This window comes from Mixophyes fleayi, chromosome 3, assembly GCF_038048845.1.
Source record: "Mixophyes fleayi isolate aMixFle1 chromosome 3, aMixFle1.hap1, whole genome shotgun sequence".
Taxonomy (NCBI): domain Eukaryota; kingdom Metazoa; phylum Chordata; class Amphibia; order Anura; family Limnodynastidae; genus Mixophyes; species Mixophyes fleayi.
In genome coordinates, this window is record NC_134404.1 from 62,497,514 (window position 1) to 62,521,464 (window position 23,951).

The following is a 23,951-nucleotide window of genomic DNA, read 5'->3' on the forward strand; positions in this document are numbered from 1 at the left end:
AAACCATCAACTTGTTTGATTCGCACCAATAAATGTACCTGGACTGCGTAGAGGAGTGGGTCACCACAATATATTAAAAACCCTGAACTTTTATGAATCGCACCAATAAATGTACCTGGACTGCGTAGAGGAGTGGGTCACCACAATATATATAATAAGAAAACCATCAACTGGTTTGATTCGCACCAATAAATGTACCTGGACTGCGTAGAGGAGTGGGTCACCACAATATATTAAAAACCCTGAACTTTTATGAATCGCACCAATAAATGTACCTGGACTGCGTAGAGGAGTGGGTCACCACAATATATATAATAAGAAAACCATCAACTTGTTTGATTCGCACCAATAAATGTACCTGGACTGCGTAGAGGAGTGGGTCACCACAATATCTTAAAAACCCTGAACTTTTATGAATCGCACCAATAAATGTACCTGGACTGCGTAGAGGAGTGGGTCACCACAATATATATAATAAGAAAACCATCAACTTGTTTGATTCGCACCAATAAATGTACCTGGACTGCGTAGAGGAGTGGGTCACCACAATATATTAAAAACCCTGAACTTTTATGAATCGCACCAATAAATGTACCTGGACTGCGTAGAGGAGTGGGTCACCACAATATCTTAAAAACCCTGAACTTTTATGAATCGCACCAATAAATGTACCTGGACTGCGTAGAGGAGTGGGTCACCACAATATATATAATAAGAAAACCATCAACTTGTTTGATTCGCACCAATAAATGTACCTGGACTGCGTAGAGGAGTGGGTCACCACAATATATATAATAAGAAAACCATCAACTTGTTTGATTCGCACCAATAAATGTACCTGGACTGCGTAGAGGAGTGGGCACTGGGCACCACAATAAAATATATAAAAAACCTTCAACAGGTCTGCATTACACTACACATACGGCTGCTCCTCCATCCTCTCCATCATATACATGTTGGAGTTTTAGCATGTGACAACCTCTTGTTTTTGATAATGTCAGTGCATTTTGAATATTTTTCAATTTGCCCCACACCACTGAATGTACTTTATCTATGATACGCATCTATCTATCTTGACTGCGTAGTGTGGTGGCCCCGGTACACAATTTGGTACCGGGGCCACAATAAAATAAATACACCCTCCACGTGTCAGAATTCCACCAAACAAGTATCTGGACTGCGTAGTGGGGTGGCCCCGGTACCCAACTTGATACCGGGGCCACAATAAAATAAATACACCCTCCACGTGTCAGAATTCCACCAAACAAGTATCTGGACTGCGTAGTGGGGTGGCCCCGGTACCCAACTTGATACCGGGGCCACAATAAAATAAATACACCCTCCACGTGTCAGAATTCCACCAAACAAGTATCTGGACTGCGTAGTGGGGTGGCCCCGGTACCCAACTTGATACCGGGGCCACAATAAAATAAATACACCCTCCACGTGTCAGAATTCCACCAAACAAGTATCTGGACTGCGTAGTGGGGTGGCCCCGGTACCCAACTTGATACCGGGGCCACAATAAAATAAATACACCCTCCACGTGTCAGAATTCCACCAAACAAGTATCTGGACTGCGTAGTGGGGTGGCCCCGGTACCCAACTTGATACCGGGGCCACAATAAAATAAATACACCCTCCACGTGTCAGAATTCCACCAAACAAGTATCTGGACTGCGTAGTGGGGTGGCCCCGGTACCCAACTTGATACCGGGGCCACAATACCTCCTCCAAACATGCTACAGACAATTCGTCATTGAGATCCCATTAAGTATGTTAAAGACAGACAGGGTCCAAGTGTTATTAGTTGACTTTGTAAAGAAAAAAACTGTCCCTGTTGCACATAGTCGTGCAATGAAGACTTACTTTTTCATTTAAAGGCACGATCTTTCAAGTGTAGTGTTTGTAAGTCTAAGTCATATTATACTTTTGGTAAAATTGGTTTTTTTGGTTCCTCTTTATGTTAATTAATTAGTAATAGAATTAAAGTAGGAAATAGAATTAAATAGAATTAAAGTAGGAAATAGAGTGGTATAGAGTTGTAGTGTGGTATAGATAGAGTGGTCCACACAATATAATAATAAAACCCTCAACTGGTCTGAATTCCACCAAACAAGTATCTTGACTGCGTAGTGTGGTGGCCCCGGTACACAATTTGGTACCGAGGCCACAATATAATTAAAAAACCCTCCACGTGTCGGAATTCCACCAAACAAGTATCTGGACTGCATAGTGGGGTGGCCCCGGTACCCAATTTGATACCGGGGCCACAATACCTCCTCAAAACATGCTCCAGACAATTCGTCATTGACAGACCCCAGACAGACAGGGTCGTAGTGTTATTGTTTGACTTTGTAAACCCAAAAAAATGTCCCTGTTGCACTTGCACATAGTCGTGCAATCAAGACTGACTTTTTCATTTAAAGGCACGATCTTTCAAGTGTAGTGTTTGTAAGTCTAAGTCATATTATACTTTTGGTAAAATTGGTTTTTTTGGTTCCTCTTTATGGTAATTAATTAGTAATAGAATTAAAGTAGGAAATAGAATTAAATAGAATTAAAGTAGGAAATAGAGTGGTATAGAGTTGTAGTGTGGTATAGATAGAGTGGTCCACACAATATAATAATAAAACCCTCAACTGGTCTGAATTCCACCAAACAAGTATCTTGACTGCGTAGTGTGGTGGCCCCGGTACACAATTTGGTACCGAGGCCACAATATAATTAAAAAACCCTCCACGTGTCGGAATTCCACCAAACAAGTATCTGGACTGCATAGTGGGGTGGCCCCGGTACCCAATTTGATACCGGGGCCACAATACCTCCTCAAAACATGCTCCAGACAATTCGTCATTGACAGACCCCAGACAGACAGGGTCGTAGTGTTACTGTTTGACTTTGTAAACCCAAAAAAATGTCCCTGTTGCACTTGCACATAGTCGTGCAATCAAGACTGACTTTTTCATTTAAAGGCACGATCTTTCAAGTGTCAGAAAGAGAGAGAAGACACAGGAGAGGAGAGTTGTAGCTGGGGACCTGGGGTGGAAGCTCCCAGGCTCCCCCAGCATTGCCTGGAAGTCTGAGCGTGGTGACTGAGCCAGGGCAAGGAATGTGTGCCCTGGATGAGGGGGAGAACTCCATGCCACTATAGTGAACCCAAGAGAGAGGGGGACACTGCACATGGAAGAGGCCCTGGAGTGAGGGCTGCTACAAGAGGCATGGTAGCTGTAGTGTCAGATCCTGAGGCTGAGAGTACACAGAGTGACGTGTCAGAGCACAGGAGACATTATCCCCGCAGAGGAGGGATGAGCTGCAGTTGAGAGGTCTGCTGTTGAAATAGGACATGCACACTTTAACAAACCAATCATTTCAGCGACAGGGCCTACCAAACAACTTTGACTGAAATGATTGGTTTGTTTGGGCCCCCACACCAAAAAAGCTATTCATCTCTCCCTGTACAGACTAAACAGGCTCTACTGAGGCAAGATGTCGTCCTCATCCTCAACCTCTGATTCCTCTCCCCCTACAGTGTCTACTTCCTCCTCATCACACATTATCAATTCGTCCCCGCTGGACTCCACAACCACAGGTCCCTCTGTAGTATCTGGAGGGCAGTGCTGTACTTCATTGAGGAATTGATTATTCATTTTTATAAACATCATTTTTTCAACGTTGTGAGGAAGCAACCTCCTTCGCCGCTCACTGACCAGGTTCCCCGCTGCACTAAAAACTCTTTCCGAGTACACACTGGAGGGGGGACAACTCAGGTAAAATAGAGCCAGTTTGTACAGGGGCTTCCAAACTGCCTTTTTTTCCTGCCAGTAACAATATGGACTGTCTGACATGTCTACTTGGATGGTGTCAGCAAAGTAATCATCCACAATTTTTTCTATTGTGACAGCATCCAATGCAGCGAGAGTAGACATGTCTGCAATGGTTGGCAGGTCCTTCAGTCCGGACCAGATGTTATCAGCATCCCCGCCAGTGCCTCTTTTGGGAAAACTGAGCTTTTTCCTCGCAGCCATAGATGTGGAAGAAAATGAGGGTGGAGCTGTTGGCATGTCACGGTCCTCTTCAGAGGACAATCTCCTGACCAGCAGGTCTTTGCACCGCTGTAGATTTGTGTCCGCCGGAAACAGAGACACAACATACGCTTTAAACCGAGGATCGAGCACGGTGGCCAGAATGTATTCCTCTGACTTTAAAAGAGTGACCACCCTCGGATCCTGGCAAAGCGTACGAAGGGCTACATCCACAAGAGCTACATGCTTGCTGTAATCGCAATGGCTTACCAGCTCCTCCCTCACTTTCTCCAGCTGCTTCTGCAACAGCCTGATCAGGGGAATGACCTGACTCAAGCTGGCAGTGTCGGAACTGACTTCTCGTGTGGCAAGTTCAAATGGCTGCAGAACCTTGCACAACACGGAAATCAGTCTCCACTGCGCTTGACTCAGGCGCATCCCCACTCCTTTGCCTATGTCGTAGGTGGCTGTGTAGGCCTGAATGGCCTTTTGCTGCTCCTCCATCCTCTGCAGCATATAGAGGGTGGAGTTCCAGCGCGTCACAACCTCTTGTTTGAGGTGATGGCAGGGCAGGTTCAAGCTTTTCTGATGTGCCTCTAGTCTGCGGTAGGCACTGGCTGAATGCCGAAAGTGTCCAGCAATTTTGCGGGCCACCGCAAGCATCTCCTGCACACCCCTGTCACTCTTGAGGTAATGCTGCACCACCAAATTAATGGTGTGGGCAAAACATGGGACGTGCTGGAAATTGCCCATATTTAATGCCCGCACAATGTTACTGGCATTGTCTGACACCACAAATCCCCATGAGAGTCTAAGTGGGGTAAGCCACTGGGAGATAATTTCCCTCATTTTCTCTAATATGTTGGCAGCGTTGTGCCTCTTATTAAAGCCTGTAATGCACAATGTTGCCTGCCTTTGCATGAGCAGCCATTTTGTAGATGCTGCTACTGATGCAGCTGTTGCTGTTGCTGCGGAAGGGGATGCATCTACCCAGTGGGCTGTCACAGTCATATAGTCCTTCGTTTGCCCAGAACCACTTGTCCACATGTCCGTGGTTAAGTGGACAGTGGGTACAACCGCATTTTTAAGAGCACTGAGGACACTTGATCGTACTTCTCTGTACATTTTTGGTATCGCCTGCCTAGTGAAGTGGAATCTCGAGGGGATTTGGTACCGGGGACACAATACCTCCATCAACCCTCTAAATCCCACTCCACTGATGGCGGACACCGGGCGCACGTCTAACACCAACATTGCAGTTACAGCCGCAGTTATACGCTTTGCAATAGGGTGACTACTATCGTATTTGGTGGTCATGGCAAACGACTGTTGGACGGTCAATTGTTTGGTGAAAGACTTAGCGGTCTTACGACTTCCCCTCTGGGAAGATGACCGACTAACAGCAGCAACAGCAGCAGTGGCAGTAGTAGGCGTACCGCTGCAGGATTCCTCGGATGAATCCCGTATTGAGGAGGACTCAGTCTGGCTGGTGACTTGGGCTGCAGGACTGAATCTGATGGAGATTGTGGAGGAAGTTGACGAGGAGGGTGTTGCTGGTGTGTATCCAACTGGACCACGGGATTTAGGTGTCCCTGTACCGATGAGGGTCCTAGCCCCAGTTCCTGAACTAACCACTGAACTATGAAGGTTATTCAGGTGACGTATAAGGGAGGATGTTCCTAGGTGGGCAAGATCCTTACCCCTGCTTATTTGAGCTTTACATAAGCTACATATTGCCATACATTGGTTGTCTGGATTTGGATAAAAATAACTCCAGACCGAAGAGGTGCATTTTTTGGTCTTCTGACCAGGCATGACGATGGGCTTTTTCATCCCATGGACATCAGCTGTTTCCCCCCCTGGTGCCTCATTTACAATAACCACATCACCATCCTCATCATCAAGTTCCTCCACAGCGCCAGCTACATCATCAATAGCCTCCTCCCGAGCCACCTCTTCCCGTACAGTGATGGGAAGGTCAGGCTTGACAACCACCAACACGCTTGGACTCGCCTTGGGGATTTGTGATAATTTCTCTTTAGAAGGCAGAGTTGTTTGCTGTTTTGTTGCTGACAGCATAACTCTCTTCAATTTTTTGTAGGGGGGGGGAGGAGGAGGAGGGCTAAGATCCGTGGGTGAAGCTGAACCACTAGTCATGAACACGGGCCAGGGCCTAAGCCGTTCCTTGCCACTCCGTGTCGTAAATGGCATATTGGCAACTTTACGTTTCTCCTCAGATGATTTTAAGTTTCTCTTTTTGCTACTTTTTCTTAACTTGGGCTTTTTGGATTTTACATGCCCGGTACTACGAGATTGGGCATCGGGCTTGGAAGACGACGTTGATGGCATTTCATCGTCTATGTCATGACTAGTGGCAGCAGCTTCAGCATTAGGAGGAAGTGGGTCTTGATCTTTCCCTACTTTATCCTCCAAATTTTTGGTCTCCATTATATGTAGCACAAGATACTGCAGAATGTGTGAACTTGGTAATATTGCAGTACCAATGGACTTATAATGCTGGATTGGTTTTGCAAATTTGGTTATAATTATTATATATATTTTTTTTTTTTTAAATTTTTTATTTTTTTTTACTTTTTTTTTATTTTTTACAAACTTGGGAATAATGGGGAAATAACTATGCCCTTAGAAGCACAGAGCACAGGACACAGCACCACTGGACTGAACAGGACACGGCACAGGACCCAGCAGCACTACGGAACTCAGCAGGACAGAGCACAGGACACAGCACCACTGGACTGATACTGCAGAATGTGTAAACTTTGTAATATTGCAGTACCACTGGACTTTTACTGCTGAATGTGTGAACTTGGTAATATTGCAGTACCAATGGACTTATAATGCTGGATTGGTTTTGCAAATTTGGTTATAATTATTATATATATTTTTTTTTTTTTTAATTTTTTATTTTTTTTTACTTTTTTTTTATTTTTTACAAACTTGGGAATAATGGGGAAATAACTATGCCCTTAGAAGCACAGAGCACAGGACACAGCACCACTGGACTGAACAGGACACGGCACAGGACCCAGCAGCACTACGGAACTCAGCAGGACAGAGCACAGGACACAGCACCACTGGACTGATACTGCAGAATGTGTAAACTTTGTAATATTGCAGTACCACTGGACTTTTACTGCTGAATGTGTGAACTTGGTAATATTGCAGTACCAATGGACTTATAATGCTGGATTGGTTTTGCAAATTTGGTTATAATTATTATATATTTTTTTTTTTTTTTAATTTTTTTATTTTTTTTTACTTTTTTTTTATTTTTTACAAACTTGGGAATAATGGGGAAATAACTATGCCCTTAGAAGCACAGAGCACAGGACACAGCACCACTGGACTGAACAGGACACGGCACAGGACCCAGCAGCACTACGGAACTCAGCAGGACAGAGCACAGGACACAGCACCACTGGACTGATACTGCAGAATGTGTAAACTTTGTAATATTGCAGTACCACTGGACTTTTACTGCTGAATGTGTGAACTTGGTAATATTGCAGTACCAATGGGCTTATACTGCAGGATTGGTTGTGAAAATTTTGTGGTAATTAAAAAATATTAAAGTAGTTTTTGGTATTTTATAAAAAAAACTTTTTTTTATTTTTTTAAACACAGGGGAATATTGGGGAAATAACTATGCCCTTAGAAGCACAGAGCACAGGACACAGCACCACTGGACTGAACAGGACACAGCACAGGACCCAGCAGCACCACTGACCTCAGAAGGACAGAGCACAGCACACAGCACCACTGGACTGATACTGCAGAACACAGCACAGCACAGCACAGCACAGCACTAAACAGCACAGCACTAAACAGCACAGAACTAAACAGCACAGAACTAAACAGCACAGAGGACCACCTAACACACCCTCCCTCTACCCTGATCAATGCCCGAGTGAAGATGGCGGCGACTAGCGGGGAATTTATAGGATCCGAGTATCGCGAGATCCGACAACGGGATTATGAGTCAGAGCCTCAGTTTCACTTTTGAATTTGGCGCCAATACCCGGATCTGTCTCGGATCCGACTCGGATCCGCAACGTTCGGGTGGGCTCGGATTTCAGAAATCCGAGCGCGCTCATCCCTAATACACACTAGCCTTGTTTTAGACGATAAAGGGAAGAGCAGCTGTCCCGTTAGCGACTTTTTACAGCCATGTTGTCGTGAGCAATGACTGTAATTTCGTACTCACTGTTGTGGATCGGTCGGAAGTTTATACACAGTACACAACGGAAACGAGATTGGAGCGAAAATATTTAACGTTACGACCAACCAAATGAGGCGACAATCGTCCATTTGGGCAGACTTTCGACCATCGTGTCACTACACACACTGACCCGACTTTTGAACGAGCGGTCGTATGTCGGCTGATTGAGCCGGTTATTGGACAAAAAACGTGTAGTCTGTACCTAGCTTAAGGGGGGGGGGGGGGGGGGAGTACTTGAGCACCCCCAATCATTTGGAACAGTTGACTCCTATGGTGATAGGGAAAAATATTATAATCCGTGCAATCCATGAGGTTGTGGGATTGGCCCACTGTGCACACAGGGGTGTCCTTTTTTGGCTAGTTGATTTAATCAAGGTTTGAGTCCCCCGAAGTTATAACATTACAATTAGTAATGTTATGATTTCAATATTTACTAGCAGGATTACATATAAAAGGAGCAAAATACACATTTATGTTCATATCTGTCAGTAGTCACATTTCCCCATAGGTCAGTCTTGTTTTTACCATGACCAAACGGAGTGTGGCCTATGATTGTGTTTATGGTCGAGACTGGTTGAGGATGAGGTTGGATGAATTATGCTGCAACTGGACATCAAGATATATATATAGAAATGTTATCTGGTATGCTCATCCTTTGTGTAATGTTTTCCTATACACTTCGCTACCAACATTCCCGAAAATCAGGAGACATCCGGGCGCGCTCCTAGCCCACTTAAAACATACCCATGCCCATTTTATGGCAGGTTTCGGAAAATTGGGACTAATGGCAGGTATTTGGATATTTTCAGACATCTAAATTAGGCCCAAAAGTGAAAACACCTAAAATAAAAACAAACGGGGCGTTACTCTACAACATATACTGTGAAAGGAGAAAATTATTTGCTCTGTGTGATATGTATACAGGTAAAGAAGGTTAAGACAGAGTTATTTTTAAGTTGATGCTGTCACACCTGTATTTGTATTTAAAGTCAGTGACTTAGTATGTGGTTCAGACTTTTTTTTGTAGTTATAGCAATTAATTATAGTAATTTAGCACAGAACTGGATTGGTTGTACTCTGTGGACAAGGTGTTTGTATCTCTGTGAAGCACTTTCATATACAAAAGGTGGATAAGAAATGTGCAAGTTTGGAGAGGCCCCACTAATATAATGAGAGAAAATAACAGTGGGAGTGACTGACGGACTGAGAGAGTGCAGCAGAAATTGCAGACAAGCTGAGAGGGGACACAGCCCCTGGGACTGGTTGATGACGGATGTGCTTTGCTATGGTTGTGCATTAGCACATGTTCACACAGCAGATCAGTAATTCAAAGAGACGCCTGCTGGGTATCGGCACCCTGTGGATCCTTTAATCCCACTGTCCCTTATTACAGGCAACAAAGTGACTACTACATCATCTCCTGTATTCCACTGTGTTCCTGGAATGGTCTATTTATTATTCATTCTCATCTATTAACATGATTTGACCCTAGTTTGCTTTTTTAAAACCAATATATTTATTTAATAATAAAACCAACTGGCATAAAAGGTATATTTCAACACTGTATAGTATAGACAAGACCAGCCAGCAGGAGCCCTGTGATTTAAAGCTGGAAAATTTGTTGTATAAGTCTGCAATAGAAAGAATAATAGTGACTTGATTTCACTTGTTACAGTCTGTCTTCCTGCAGTATATTCAGCCACAGCCACTCTGAGACCTGTCACAAAATGTATCAAAGTGAAATATCCCGACATATATTCAATAGTATTCTATGGGAAGGTTTCAACTCTTGTCTTTATTTACTTCGATTTTAAACAATGCATCAAAACAATATTGAATAGTTTGTGTTTTCACACTAAGGGCCTTTGTAGAGCTGGATGCAGTTTACACTGACATCGCTACTGTAAATGGAATCCCAGAATTTACTTAAGCTAGGTACACACTACACGGTTTTCGTCCAATAATTGGCTGAATCAGCCGACATACGACCGCTCGTTCAAAAGTCGGGTCAGTGTGTGCAGTGACACGATGGTCGAAAGTCTGCCCAAATGGACGATTGTTGCCTCATTTGGTTGGTCGTACCGTTTAATATTTTCGTTCCAATCTCGTTTCCGCTGTCTAGTGTGTATAAACTTCCGACCTATCCACAACAGTGAGTACGAAATTACAGTCATTGCTCACAACAACATGGCTGTAAAAAGTCGCTAAAGGGACAGCCGCTCTTCCCTTTATCGTCCTAAACAAGGCTAGTGTGTATGCAGTCCATGGACCGAGCGATCGGACCATCGATCGCATGTAAAATCGCTCGGCATAAAAAGTTGGTTGAAATTTCTGTAGTGTGTACCCAGCTTTAGTATACTGAGCTACACACATCTTAGATACGCATGACCGGGATTAGTATGTAAACTGCATATCATCAACAGCAACACGGGTTTTACTCTAGTGGATGACCAGCCACAACAGGTGCACATCCTAGAGGTGTAACTGCAGCTACTTACCTCTTTAATATGCCCAAACTGTATTATGCCTACACCACCTGTGCTCTACCTACCCCATTCCACCTCTCTGCATAACCCCCTAAATATTTTCTAGGTTTCTACATTGATCTCTAGTTTTATATTGCCTCTCCATCTGAGGTGATTGCAGATATACATATAGACTATCATCTGTACAGCAGCAATGTTAGATTTACAAGAGAGCTGACAGAACTATATATCCAGGACCATTTCACAATATTATGTATATATATATATATATATATATATATATATATATATATATATATATATATATATATATATATATTATAAATGCTTAGTGGCGTGTGTTAGTCTGTCTGTGTGTGTGTGTGGAAAAAATAAAACCAAGCTGCAGCGCCACCTGCTGGGTGGAGTTATACACAGACCTACTAAATTCTTAGTGTGTGTGGAAAAAAAAATTCAGAAAGGGCTGAAACATGGTATACTAAGATGTTTTTAATTTGTTAATTTAATTTGTTAATTGTTAAAAGTGTTTATTAAGATTTAAAAAAAATATATATATATATATATATATATATATATTTCTTGAAGGAGAAGTGACAGTTGGGAGTGGTTGGTGGTTGCCGGGGGTGACAGTGGGGAGTGGTTAGTGGTTGCCGGGGGTGACAGAGTGAGAGGAGTATGATACTCAGGACCGCTGAGAGAGATCCCTGTGTCTGGATAGACATCTGGATAGATGTGGTGATGAAAATGAAGGATGAGGTGATGGAGAAGAATGATGAGGTGGTGACATGTGGACAAAACCACGTTACAAAAGGGCGCTTACGTCGGGAAGTAACGCTCTTCCCCTGAGGAGGCCTGGGCTAGGCCCAAATGCATGACAAGAACCTTTTTAACACCTTAAGTAGCTTGATTTGACTAGAATGCATGAGTATCATGCACAGGTTAACTTTTATATATATATATATATATATATATATATATATTTTGTGGCAATGGGAGTGGTTTTCCACAGGCCTCTCAGAGTGGAATTAGCTATGGAGCTAACAGTCTGCAGGTAAAAGGCTGCAAACCATGTTATATACAGGTGTAGCACTGTGCTTAGGTTCAGTCATGCACAGGTCTGAGACAAGTGATAAAGTAAATGTAATATGTGATATACTTACATGCTTTAACGTGTTTGTGTCCACAGCTATCAGCAGAGCTGATAGGGGTGTCTGTGCTGATTAGGCGTTACAAAGCACCTGAGGAGACTTCCTTTAAAGACAAGGTGGGGGTGTCACCTGTCAGTTACCCAAGCCTGTGGGAGGAGACCTGTGTATTTAACCTTGCGTTGTGCTCTTGTCAGATGTGACTGACGCTGAACTAGTTGGCCAGTCAGTAGTGAGCTGGTCTGTGTGTAGTAAGCAGTAGGGTCGCCAGGAGGTGCAAGCAAAAGGTAGTTGCTTGCTGGTGTCATCCTGACAGAAGAAGTGCCATTTATTGTGATGCAAACAATCAATATATTTGACTTAAAACAAGAAGTTTTCGTGTTGCTGATATCTGCTGGGTATTCTTGCAACAGAAGGTGACAAAAATGCCACGAGAAGGGTGAGTTTTGTTACAATATATATATATATACACATATATATATATATATATATATATATATATATATATATATATATATATATATATGTCTATCATAAGCAACTTCTGCTCCAGGAGATTGGGGGGAGGTGGTTGTGTGGTGACGGGGGGAGGAGAATGGTAGAATCGCACCATTTGTCCCCGATGATACTCAAATTACGTCACTAAGCCCTGCCCCCCGCCACTTAACTACTGTAGCGGGGGGCAGATGAATAGATATACACTATATATACTATATAATATCTATTATATATAATAGATATAAAGATATACATTATATATATATATATATATATATATATATATATATATATATATATATTAAAGATGAACGGGCTCAGATTTCGCTAATCCGAACCCGCCCAAACAGTGCAGATCCAACGGGATCCGAGCACTGTTTGGGTACTTCCGGCCGCCAAAGGAATCCAAAACGAGGCTATGACATCCAAGCGAGGCTCGGTTGTCATAAATGCCCCGCTCGCGGCCGCCATCTTCATTCTCCCTGCGATCACTGAAGAGGGAGGTTGTTGAGATCCTGTGCTCTGTCCTGCTGATTAGTTTAGTCAAGTGGTGCTTTGTCCAGTGATCTGTCCTGCTGAGTCCAGTAGTACTTTGTCCAGTGCTCTGTCCTGCTGAGTCCAGTAGTACTTTGTCCAGTGCTCTGTCCTGCTGATTCCAGTGGTGCTTTGGCCAGTGTCTGTCCTGCTGAGTCCAGTGGTGCTTTTGTCCTGTGTTTTATTCTGCTAAGTCCATAGTAATTTTATAATTATAAAAAAAATCTTAAATTTTTTTTAATTCTAGAGCAATATATTCTTGCAGTCCCAAAAAATAGGAACTGCAATCTATATTACTACGTTCACTGTTTCTGCAGTGCAGAAATATTAGTATCAGATATTAAAGTACGTTCACTGTTCCTGCAGTGCAGAAATATTAGTATCAGATATTAAACTACGTTCACTATTCCTGCAGTGCAGAAATATTAGTATCAGATATTAAACTACGTTCACTGTTTCTGCTACATCAAAAAAGCATGAACCTGCCCCGCCATCAACTAAAACAAGAGGTAATGACGTGCTCGAACTCCACCCTCTATATGCTGCAGAGGATGGAGGAGCAGCAAAAGGCCATTCAAGCCTACACAGCCACCTACGATGGGCCACGTGTTTGTGCCGCCCACTTGTGTCGCTTAGCTTAGACATCCAGCTACCTCGGTGCAACCTTTTGGACTAAAAACAATATTGTGAGGTGTGAGGTGTTCATAATAGACTGGAAATTAGTGGAAATGAATGTTATTGAGGTTATGATAGTGTAGGAGTGAAAAAAAACCAAAATATGGATTTTAGCACTTTTTATGCTTTTTTAAAAAAAAATCAGAACCCAAAACCCAAAATCAGAACCAAAACCTTTCGTGGGGTGTTTTGGCAAAACAAATCAGAACCCAAAACCTCAAGCTAATCAGAACCCAAAACCCCAAAAGTGGCCGGTGCACACCCTTAATAAATATATATATATATATATATATATATATATATATATATATATATATATATATATATATATATACACAGTGCTTTTTTTCCCATTGAACGCTGGGAACGGAGTTCCGCGACCTTTTTTTTTTGGCTTTGCCGCAACTTCTCCGCCGGCCTTTAACACACACAATGAAAAAAAAAAAAAAGTAAACAATACCATCTGTCCGGCGCGGCCGCGCCCTCCTTCCTTCTCTATTTCCAATGGCTGTTGGGCGTGACGTCATCACGCACGTCGCACCCGACAGTCATTCACGGAGCTGTGAGGAGCAATCAACAAGAAGAGGAGCGCCGCGACAGAGAAGAAAACTGAAAAGAAGTGACGAGGAAAAAGGAGGCAACAGAAAGCAAGGTAAGTTAGAGGAAAAATGGGGCGCCGTTTAAAAGAAAGTGGTCAGAAAAATAAATGGTGACAAAAAAAAAAAAAAAGGCCAGCATGAGAGGGGCGGGCCCGGGGCACAGCATAAAAACTCAAGGGGGACCAAAAAATGATTAGGGGTACTGGCACAGCATAAAAACTCAAGGGGGACCAAAAAATGATTAGGGGCACTGGCACTGGCACAGGATGAAAACTCAAGGGGCACAAAAAAATGATTAGGGGCACTGGCACAGGATTAAAACTGAAGGGGGACATAAAAATTATTAGGGGCACTGGCACTGGCACAGGATGAAAACTGAAGGGGGACATACAATACATATAATACATTAAAGGTATGTTAAGACATGAATATAAAAAAAAAATCATAAAATATTAACAAGATGTGAGTTCCACCACCTTTTTTTTTACAAAAAAAGCACTGTATATATATATATATATATATATATATATATATATATATATATATATATATATATATATTTCTTCATCTTGTGTTATTCAGCTACAGTGTTAGAGCTTGTAGGAAAGAGGCCATATTGGTGGATCATGTGATCATCATCTGCTGAGTGCACCGCACATGTAAAGCAGATCATGTTGTCACATCTATTTTACCATCACCAGACCATGCAAGCAAAGCTGTTGCTGTACATTTCTTAACTTGTTCTTCCGAGTCTCTTAAACTTTAAGAAAAAAATTAATATTACTCACAAAAAAACAAGGACAGCATCTGCCTGCCTGCCAGCATCTGCTGCATCAGGAGCGGAATGAAACATCGCACTTCAAAAGGATTCTACTACTCTTTCATGTTTCCGTTTAATTGGTTGGCGTAAAGGGAACACTGATTAATGCCGGAGTGATTGATACAGTGTTTTAAATGCACAGCAATTTTTACTGCATATGTATCATTCTATCTGCTGAGCAACTACTGTACAGCACAGAGATTTTAATATACTGTGATAACTGCTGAAGGGAGCAAAATATGTCAGGAAGTATTTAAATATAATAGAGAATTGTGGCAAGTGCAGGATTTTGGAAAAGGAGCAATGGGCATTCCAAATGTAACAATAATTGTAAAATATGAACTATTATAGGGACAAATGCATAATTTTCATGGCCACAATGACTTGTATGCTTACCTTACCTCAAATACCACGGTTTTGATAAATGGATATAATATATATAGAGCAGACTGGGCAAACACCAGTCCTCAGGGTTTCTCAAAAGTGGCTCTTGGTGACGAGCTAGGAAGTTTGCAGAAGCAGACGGGTGGAGGTACTACATACTTGCCTACCTTTGGCAAGTTGTTTCCGGGAGAGGGGCGTGTCTAGACGGCGGGAGGGGGCGGGGTGCGGCCAAACGCATCACTTTGACAAATATGCCGTTTTGTCACGGGGCCAAAATGACAAGATTCACAGCGAATCACGTCATATTAGCCCCGCAATTGCGGGATGCGGAAGACTTGCCAGCTCTCCTGAGAGTCCGGGAGACTCTCCCGGACATTCCGGGAGAGTTGGCAAGTATGAGGTACTAGCAAAGTTAGGAGTAGCTGCAGGGGGTGTAAAAAGGGTCCAGGACCTCCATTGTGGGCCCAGCAGTGGCAGGCGGATACGACACTGGACACATCTGCCCATTCACCTCCACGGCTGAGCCACATTATGCATAGGGTAAAGTGCTGCACAGACAAATGCTTCCTATTGGTCCGTGCAGTCACACCCCTCCTATGCTCCATATGCTACATCAGCTTTTGCCCACGTTGTGCGTGCATCAACTGCTTTTGCCAAGGCCATGCATGCTGCCTAGCGGATCCCAAAATAAGCGATCACACCAGGCAGCGAGACTCCTCTCTGTGGCCCTGAGGAGCTGCACCTATGCCCCTGGTGTTGTGGGGAAACACAAAAATTAGATTAATGTATTGAGATAAATGTGTAGAGAAGGTCATTTTATGGGGTATTCTTTGCTGTGCAATGGGACAAATATCCATTTCAGCTCTGCAAAATGAATTACATTTTCCACCAACTGAAGCACCAGCTATTTAGGTCTCCTTCTGTACTTTTAATGCAAAACCTTTTGTACCTCTGTGTTGTGTAGAGAACGCATTTGTAGGAGCGATGTAATAAAAAGCTTCACACACACACATGCAAAACTTCCACGTGTAAACAGTCCACATGTTTTCTAATGTGCCTTTAAATGATAAACATGGTTAAACTGAGTATTATATTTGTAAAAAGTGACTTTAATGACAGTAGTTATTCTCAGGTGGTAAGAGGTTGTACTTTGACCTGTACACTTTTTGCACATTGTGCCTCTTCAGCTTCCGCAAACTTAGGTGTACGTCCTCTTTGTAGAGTCGCCACTTAATAGCACAGAGTAAATGCACACTTTGAGTTGTGCTGGGCAGACCATTTGAACCACAAACACAAGGTGAATAACATTCGCAAAAGAGGTCAAGTGACTGAAAAGGACACACACAGGGCCTGATTCATTAAGGAAAAGAATAAAAAAAAAAAAAGTAACTTTGCACTTTGGCAAAACCATGTTGTATTGGAGGGGGATGTAAATTTAAAATGTGAGGACAGATTTATAATTGAGGTAGGGCATGTTCTAGATCAACTTTTAATGTCAGTGTAAGCATAGAGCTATCAAGTATTTGCGTCCTACATGAAAAAACAGCCAGTATTTTACTTATGTGTCAAATAATAAACTCATTTGCACACCTTGCATTCAACATGGTTTTGCCAAGGTTCAAAGTTACTCATTTTTTTGTTTTACTTTCCTTAATGAATTAGGCCTACAGTGATCAGCCAAAGGAATGAAAGAGTGGAAGTATGTTGAAAAATGTCTTATAGCACCGCCGCGGACACTTCTTTGACAGCACCGCGGCTGCTGTATAGTACAGTGCTGCTGAAACGGAGCTGCTGCACATGCCCTTTCTCGCTTTTTTTTTTGCTATGTGCCCGCAGATTGTACCACCCATACACCTGTTTGTCAGCAAAGTGTCCCTAGATATTGCACTGTTCTGAACTATTTTATCATTAATAAAAGCTAAGCTTAGCTAATTATAACAATGTAAGGGTAATAGTTGTCATCACCAAGGGTTTCACGGGTCACAATATAACAAAACCACAAAGGTCTGGTCATGCATTGCTACAATTCAGTACTATTACTTTACCATTACAATATATGTCCTATGGCTCTGTGAGTAATATGAAATCACAATGGTCATGTACAATAGCCACAGACCTGAGCTTATTCTCTAATTCAAGACCCATAGCTACTATAGCTACATGAGGAATAAATCAATTTTTAATAACCTCCCTACTGACACCATCGTTATGAGAGCTCAATATGCAGTACACTCCACTGGGCCCCGGATCGGACATCACCGAGACAGGCATAGCAGAACCTTGTGCAATGTTAACCCTTATTAAATTGATTGTGTCATGTTGTTTTCGGCATTGAGTGCCTGTATACCTGCTGCGATCCCTTCTTCCTGCTAGTGTCTGAAATTCATCTTATTTGTAGTGGAGGAAAGACGGGCAGCATCTCTCCTGACTTATAGGTTGTGTGAGTGAATTGCAGTAAATGACTGCTGCCCACACACACACATGGAGAGTCTATTTCTATTGGCTGAACTGGATTCTGCTCTGTGGAATTCCTGAACAGAGTACTTTATCCCTTCAGTACCTATTATAAAAAAAAGATAATCCTGGATTTAGCCAAATATATTCATAGCTCAACATATTTTCCTACTGCCAATTGCTTGCTTGCAATTAATAGCACTTAAAATCGGTTTACTGTTAAAATGCCTAGATAGGCTTAGACTGAAGCAGACAGCCTGTGAATCTGGAGGAGGGGGTAAGGAAAGCAGAGAGGAGTTGTGTGTGTCTCTGTCAGAGTATGTTGCCCTGTCAGAGTATGTTGCCCTGTCAGAGTATGTTGCCCTGTCAGAGTATACTGCCCTGTCAGAGTATGTTTCCTGGTCTGAGTGTGTATTGTCCTGAGTGACTGCATTCTTGTGTATATATATGTTCATAGCCATATCTTTTGGCTATATGTTCCCTATTTATATGCAAGTCTCTACTATGTTTTTCTCACCAACACCTCACTTACATATGTTAAAAAAAAAAAAAAGTAAAACAGCACAAGACAGAATGTGACTCTAACAAAAGCATTATGTGTGTTAAAAATTAGGTTTTTATACTGCATAAAGCCTACCAGGACACCTGTAACTGGTGGTCCATTATAAGATAATTGGTTCGTGCAGCACGATAGTCAGACTATATGGGGAACTGATGCTTAGTGGAGATGCGCAAATTGTTCCATTGCGAAATTTGATCTAACCATGGTCCAACTGCCTCAAGATAGTTTGGGGGCTGCTTCATTCACAGTGCAACTAAAATTCGGGAAGGGAATTTAAAATGGCAACTGGACGTATTTCAATCACATGCGGAAACTTAACTCCCAACATTTTGAAACACGAAATTGTGATTTAAATTAGGTTAATACTCTATCCACTTTTTAAGCCCGCCTTTTTTAGACCCACTATTTGGGAAGTCAGCAGTGGATGAAATGAAATGGGTAGTTGTAGCATTGTGGAAAGGTAACGGGCTGGTCTCAGTCTTCTGCCAAATCTGTGTCTGCACTCATTGGAGTCCAGTCGTGGCAGGGGCTTCCTGATGGGTGATCCCCAGATCAGGGCTAACACTGCCTACTACAGTACTAATACACCCCCTACTGAGGAATTCTGGGAACTGCAGTCTTGTTGGTACTTCAAGATACCATTCCCTACTAGACTAGGAGTACAGTCTACAACACCCACAATATAAAGGGCCAAAACTGTTTAACTGATATGTGAAATGCTTGAAAACATTATTGTCGTGTCAGTGACTTACTGTTTGCACTACACTGCCAACTCCCCTCCACTGATCAGGACAAACTAGATGATGGGAAATCGGGACATTTGGGGGGTATGTAAACATTTTACATGTTTGCAGAAAAGCTTGTTGTTGAATGTGATCATAAAGGACAATAAACAGGTTTGAGACTTTTGAATGGCTTCAAACCGGCTTATACCGGGGTTGTATCCTTCAAACATGCAAACATATAAGAATTTACCATATTTCTCTAACTAGCTTAAAAACCGGTTTCAGAATGGTTCCAGGATCTGTAGTGATTAACATGTAACACATTAGCATTATCAGAAATGTAGCCTAGTCCTTACAAATACCAGCTCCTGCTGATGGTAAGCCCTCAGGACTAGTGATTTAGATTAGTATGCACTACACACCCCTAGTACTACATTCTATAACGCCCACATAATTCCCCTGTCATGTATGACCCCGTTCTTTCACACACCAGCAAATATTAGCACTGCTTAGTAAACATTGGCCACCCTGCCTTTTATCGGCAACTAGGAAGCTGTTGTATTGACCTTGTCTAAATGCTTTCTCACCATTTTGTGCTACTCTTTAATCCTCTGAATGAGTAATTGGCTGTTTTTTTCCCAAAAGGCCAAGGTGCATTTAACACAAAAATAAAGAACCACTTTGCATTATGCTGAATTCACACTGCAGCAGACAGGATTATAGATGGAAAAGCACTTTTTTCCTCTTGTCCCAAGAGGTTTATAGCAAGGTGAGACCTTGGGTTGATTAGGTGTGAGTGCAGTACCCTTAGAAATAAGTAAACATTTATATATTACCACCTCACAGTTGCCAGTGTTCTCCAGAAACACATTTCTGCTGAGCTGGTTATGTGCGACACTGTCACAGTGGAACTCGGAGCACTACAATTCCCATCATGTCATATTTACGGAATGTGGACATTTGCATTCTTAGTACTTTCCTTTTCAATAAATGTTAACTACTAAAGTCCAAATAATAAGAATATAGGGTAAAAATCACATCTAACATAATACAAATCAGTATGTACTGTGTGTGATATTGTGCACATAGTGTGTTAATCAGGGCTGTGTGCATGTAAGACCTTTGTGGGTGACTAGACAGCTGTTAATAAAACTGAGTATTGCAGCCCTCTGTGTAGCAATGATGGACAAGTTAATACACTTCAAGGGCCCTCTAACCTTTAAACGGGAGCATTACTCTCAATCTGCGTAATAAGTACAATTTTACATACACCTCCTCCTCTGCTCCTATCTTTCTCACTCTCCCCTCTTTATTTCTCTTTACAAGTACAAGGTTCACAGCCCCAAACACCACTATAACTGCTGATGTTTTGCATAATTAGTAGGTAATATTTTTAAAACAGCGTCATTTTACTGTTCTCTATAATACCCCCCCTTATTTTACAGACCAAAATTTTACTTCTATTTACTGAATTACTGAAGGTTGGCCGTAGAGTACATTACATTTTCCTCACTAAGTTTTTTAAAATCTTCTTAGGGTAATGGATAGCCTACAGTTCCCAGAATTCCTTTTTAAAGATCGGTCCAGGATGTCTAGCAAAACACCAGTGTTAGCCTTTATTTTTTATTTTTTCCAACCTCAAGCGATTTTGATATGTGCAAATTGTGTTTTTCGTCATAGCCGCTGACTTCCTCCCACTGCAGGAAAAACATGAATTGACAGTGATATAACTAACCAGAAATCCATATATGATATATGCATAACTAATATGTATGTACCAGATCCTGTAAATGTCTATTAGTCTGTGTTACAGTTATAGTTATAGCTATTTATGATTAGCTTTCATGTTCCACTTTTACAGCCCTCTGCTAAAATAGTAGTATCCATAAAGTACGTGTTCCATATTTTACTGGCCATGCCCCTGTGTGCATATTTGTCCAGATTATTTGTGTTACCTAGGAGACTGCAAGCAAGCCACTTATAATTCTGCACTGCATATTTAATATGTCTGCTTACAGCAGACTCAGATTTATGTAACTACATAAATGCTTCAGATATTTTCTTTCGTATTCCACATTTGAGTTCCAAAATACACAGATTTTACTATTTCCAACCTCAAGCAATGTTCCCTTTTAAAGAGAACCTGTTGTTGACAGTACATTATGGTGTTAGAAACTAAATGCAAAAATATAATTTGCCGGCAGTGCTGTGTCTCTCCGCCAGCCTCTCTTCTCTTCGGCCCTTTCAATGCTTTTTAGTTTTCTAGAGCATTGATGTATAGAAGGGGATGGCAGTGGGGAGCTATTAACATATCTGCTGCACCGAGCTTGTTGCTCATATCCATAGACAGGTCTCTAAGGCTTATGGTTGGGGAAAAATTGTTTAATAAAATATTAATTAAAAAAAACATGACCCACCTACCAGTGAAAGGTTTTTTTAAAGAGCAGTTCTGGTCACCTGGTTAATCTGTTCTTACATTAACAAATAATGGATGCACAGTTTAGAGAAAGAAATATGTAGGGCCTGATTCATTGAAGAAAGTTAAGTAAAAAATTGAGTAAGTTGTCTCCTGGAAAAAACATGTTACAACATACTTGGCAAGTTGTATCCGGGAGTGAGGCGAGTTTAGAGGGCGAGGGGGCGGGGCACAGTGATTCGTGTCATTTTGGCCCCATCCCCACGTCAAATATGCTGTTTTGACGCGGGGGCGGGGCCAAAATGATGCAATTTTGTCATTTTAGCCCCGCAATTGCGGGATGCGGGAGACTTGCCAGCTCTCCCGGGAGTCCGTGAGACCGACCCGAATTTCAGGAGTCTCCCAGACATTCCGGGAGAGTTGGCAAGTATGTGTTACAATGTCAGGGGTGCAAATTAGTTTTCTATTTTGCACATAAGTTAAATAATGTGTGTTTCTTCATGTAGCACACAAATACTTGATAGTTTATTTATACACTGACATTTAAAGTGCCCCCTTTCCCCCCAGCCCAGCCTGCCCCTGGTCACCCCATCTTGGGGGGTGCCTTAAAAAAGAAATATATAAAGAAATAACCATTAGCCTTAGAGACCTGTCAATTAAAAAGTGCTATGGAATTTTTTGCCGCTATATATATATAAATGTTGATGATGATGTTGATGATGATACCGATCTTAAGATTGGTGCAACTAATTGTGTGTTTTTGTATGAACATATTGTGTGATTTTGGACACAAATGTGTTCACACTCCACATTAGGCCATATGTGTGCACTTCGATGGACTGTATATGCTCAGTGCATGTAATGTTTAAATTAAGTGCCTGTATCCTATCTATATGTAAAAATGCTTGGTTCCCGGAATATATAACTCAACCTTCCAGCTTGATGAGGTCATTGCAGGACGTAGCACTTACAGTGACATTTATGTTTGAAGTGAACCTCGTTAACAAAATTTGCATAAATGTGGGGGAATTGAGCAAAAGCTTAGTTTGGATAGAGTGAGGTGTGTTCAGAGGGACACGTGGAAGGTCACCGCATTTATAAATGCCTGGATTACTGTATAGGTATGAACAGTATACCAGAAAAGCATTTCCAGATAATATTATTATTATGCATAGTATTCATGACAGTTATCACATAGGTATACTGCAAATATACAGAGCAAAGCATTGTTTCAGTAACCAAGTCCGGATGTGACCTGATTAGATGGATATGGAACCTATTGCGGTGCCTCGTTCTAATTGTGCTTTTTCTCAGAGAATTTGGGGATAATAAAAAAAAGTCTTAGAAAACTGTATGAAGCGTTTGTCTAATTACCAAACCCTTACAGACTACTGATACTATAATAATTTAATTTGAATAACTTCGATGAAGCTTTGTTTATATATGTGTTAGTGGAATTTAGTACCATCTATTGTATTTAGTGTATATGAGACACATCATTAGAAGATAACTCTCACACACAGAAATTGCTTCTTACCTTTGCAGACTGTGTGATTCTCAGGTTCATATCCAGCTTTACAAGTACATCTTCCAATGGGAACCATCCATTCTCCATCCCCGTTGCAGTAGAGTTTAATGTGTACATCTACCTCCTCGGCATTAGGAATGCAGGTTCCTCGGGATATTACCAATGATGTGCTCTCTGCCCCAGTCATGGTTTCAGGAAAGACTGCAAAATTCTGGACCACAATGGGGCACTTTTTGAAGAAGACACGTACAGAGAGGAGCGACATGCATGCTCCATAATCCTGGAAGGCTAAATAGAAGCCACTACGAGTCAATGGGCCAAAGCTGCGCACCTCTGTGTTCACCTTCATCAGTCTCCCACCAAAGTCCACTTGTGAGAAACTCTCGTCAGCAGCTATAGTGTCTACTTTAAGGTAAGGGGCATCATTCCAAAACGCAGAGTCTTTATTGGCAACATGGGAGTCTGTCTCATAGTAGTACAAGTTAAATGTCTCCTTGCAAGAGCCCGGCACGTTAGGGAGGCTGCTACAGTCTCTGACAGTGAAACGCATCTCCACGTAGACACGTTGGGCCATACGCCTTGGGATGAAGGTGGTGCGCAGCCAGTTGTTCTGGTTGGGGCCAAAGACATTGCACACTTGATATGTGCGGATTGTGTTGAGGTTTTCATCATAGCCGCTCACTTCCTCCCACTGCAGGGAAAACATGAATTGGCAGAGATATAGTTACTTAGAAACCAATATATTCTATATGCATAACTAATGTATATGAACCAGATCCTGTAAATGTCTATTACTATGTGTTACAAGTTATTGTTATAGCTATTTATGATTAGCTCACAAGTTCCAGTTTTACAGGTCA

The 23,951-nt window shown here is 41.9% G+C and overlaps 1 protein-coding gene across 1 annotated transcript in view; it reads right to left on the bottom strand.

Moving 5' to 3' along the window:
* Positions 1-23,951, bottom strand: part of EPHB1 (EPH receptor B1) — a 251,330-nt gene that overhangs the window by 120,619 nt on the left and 106,760 nt on the right. Inside the window, exon 3 of the mRNA XM_075201569.1 lies at positions 23,101-23,782. Coding sequence (XP_075057670.1) covers positions 23,101-23,782 — 682 coding nt within the window. The remainder of the gene's footprint in view (positions 1-23,100; positions 23,783-23,951) is intronic.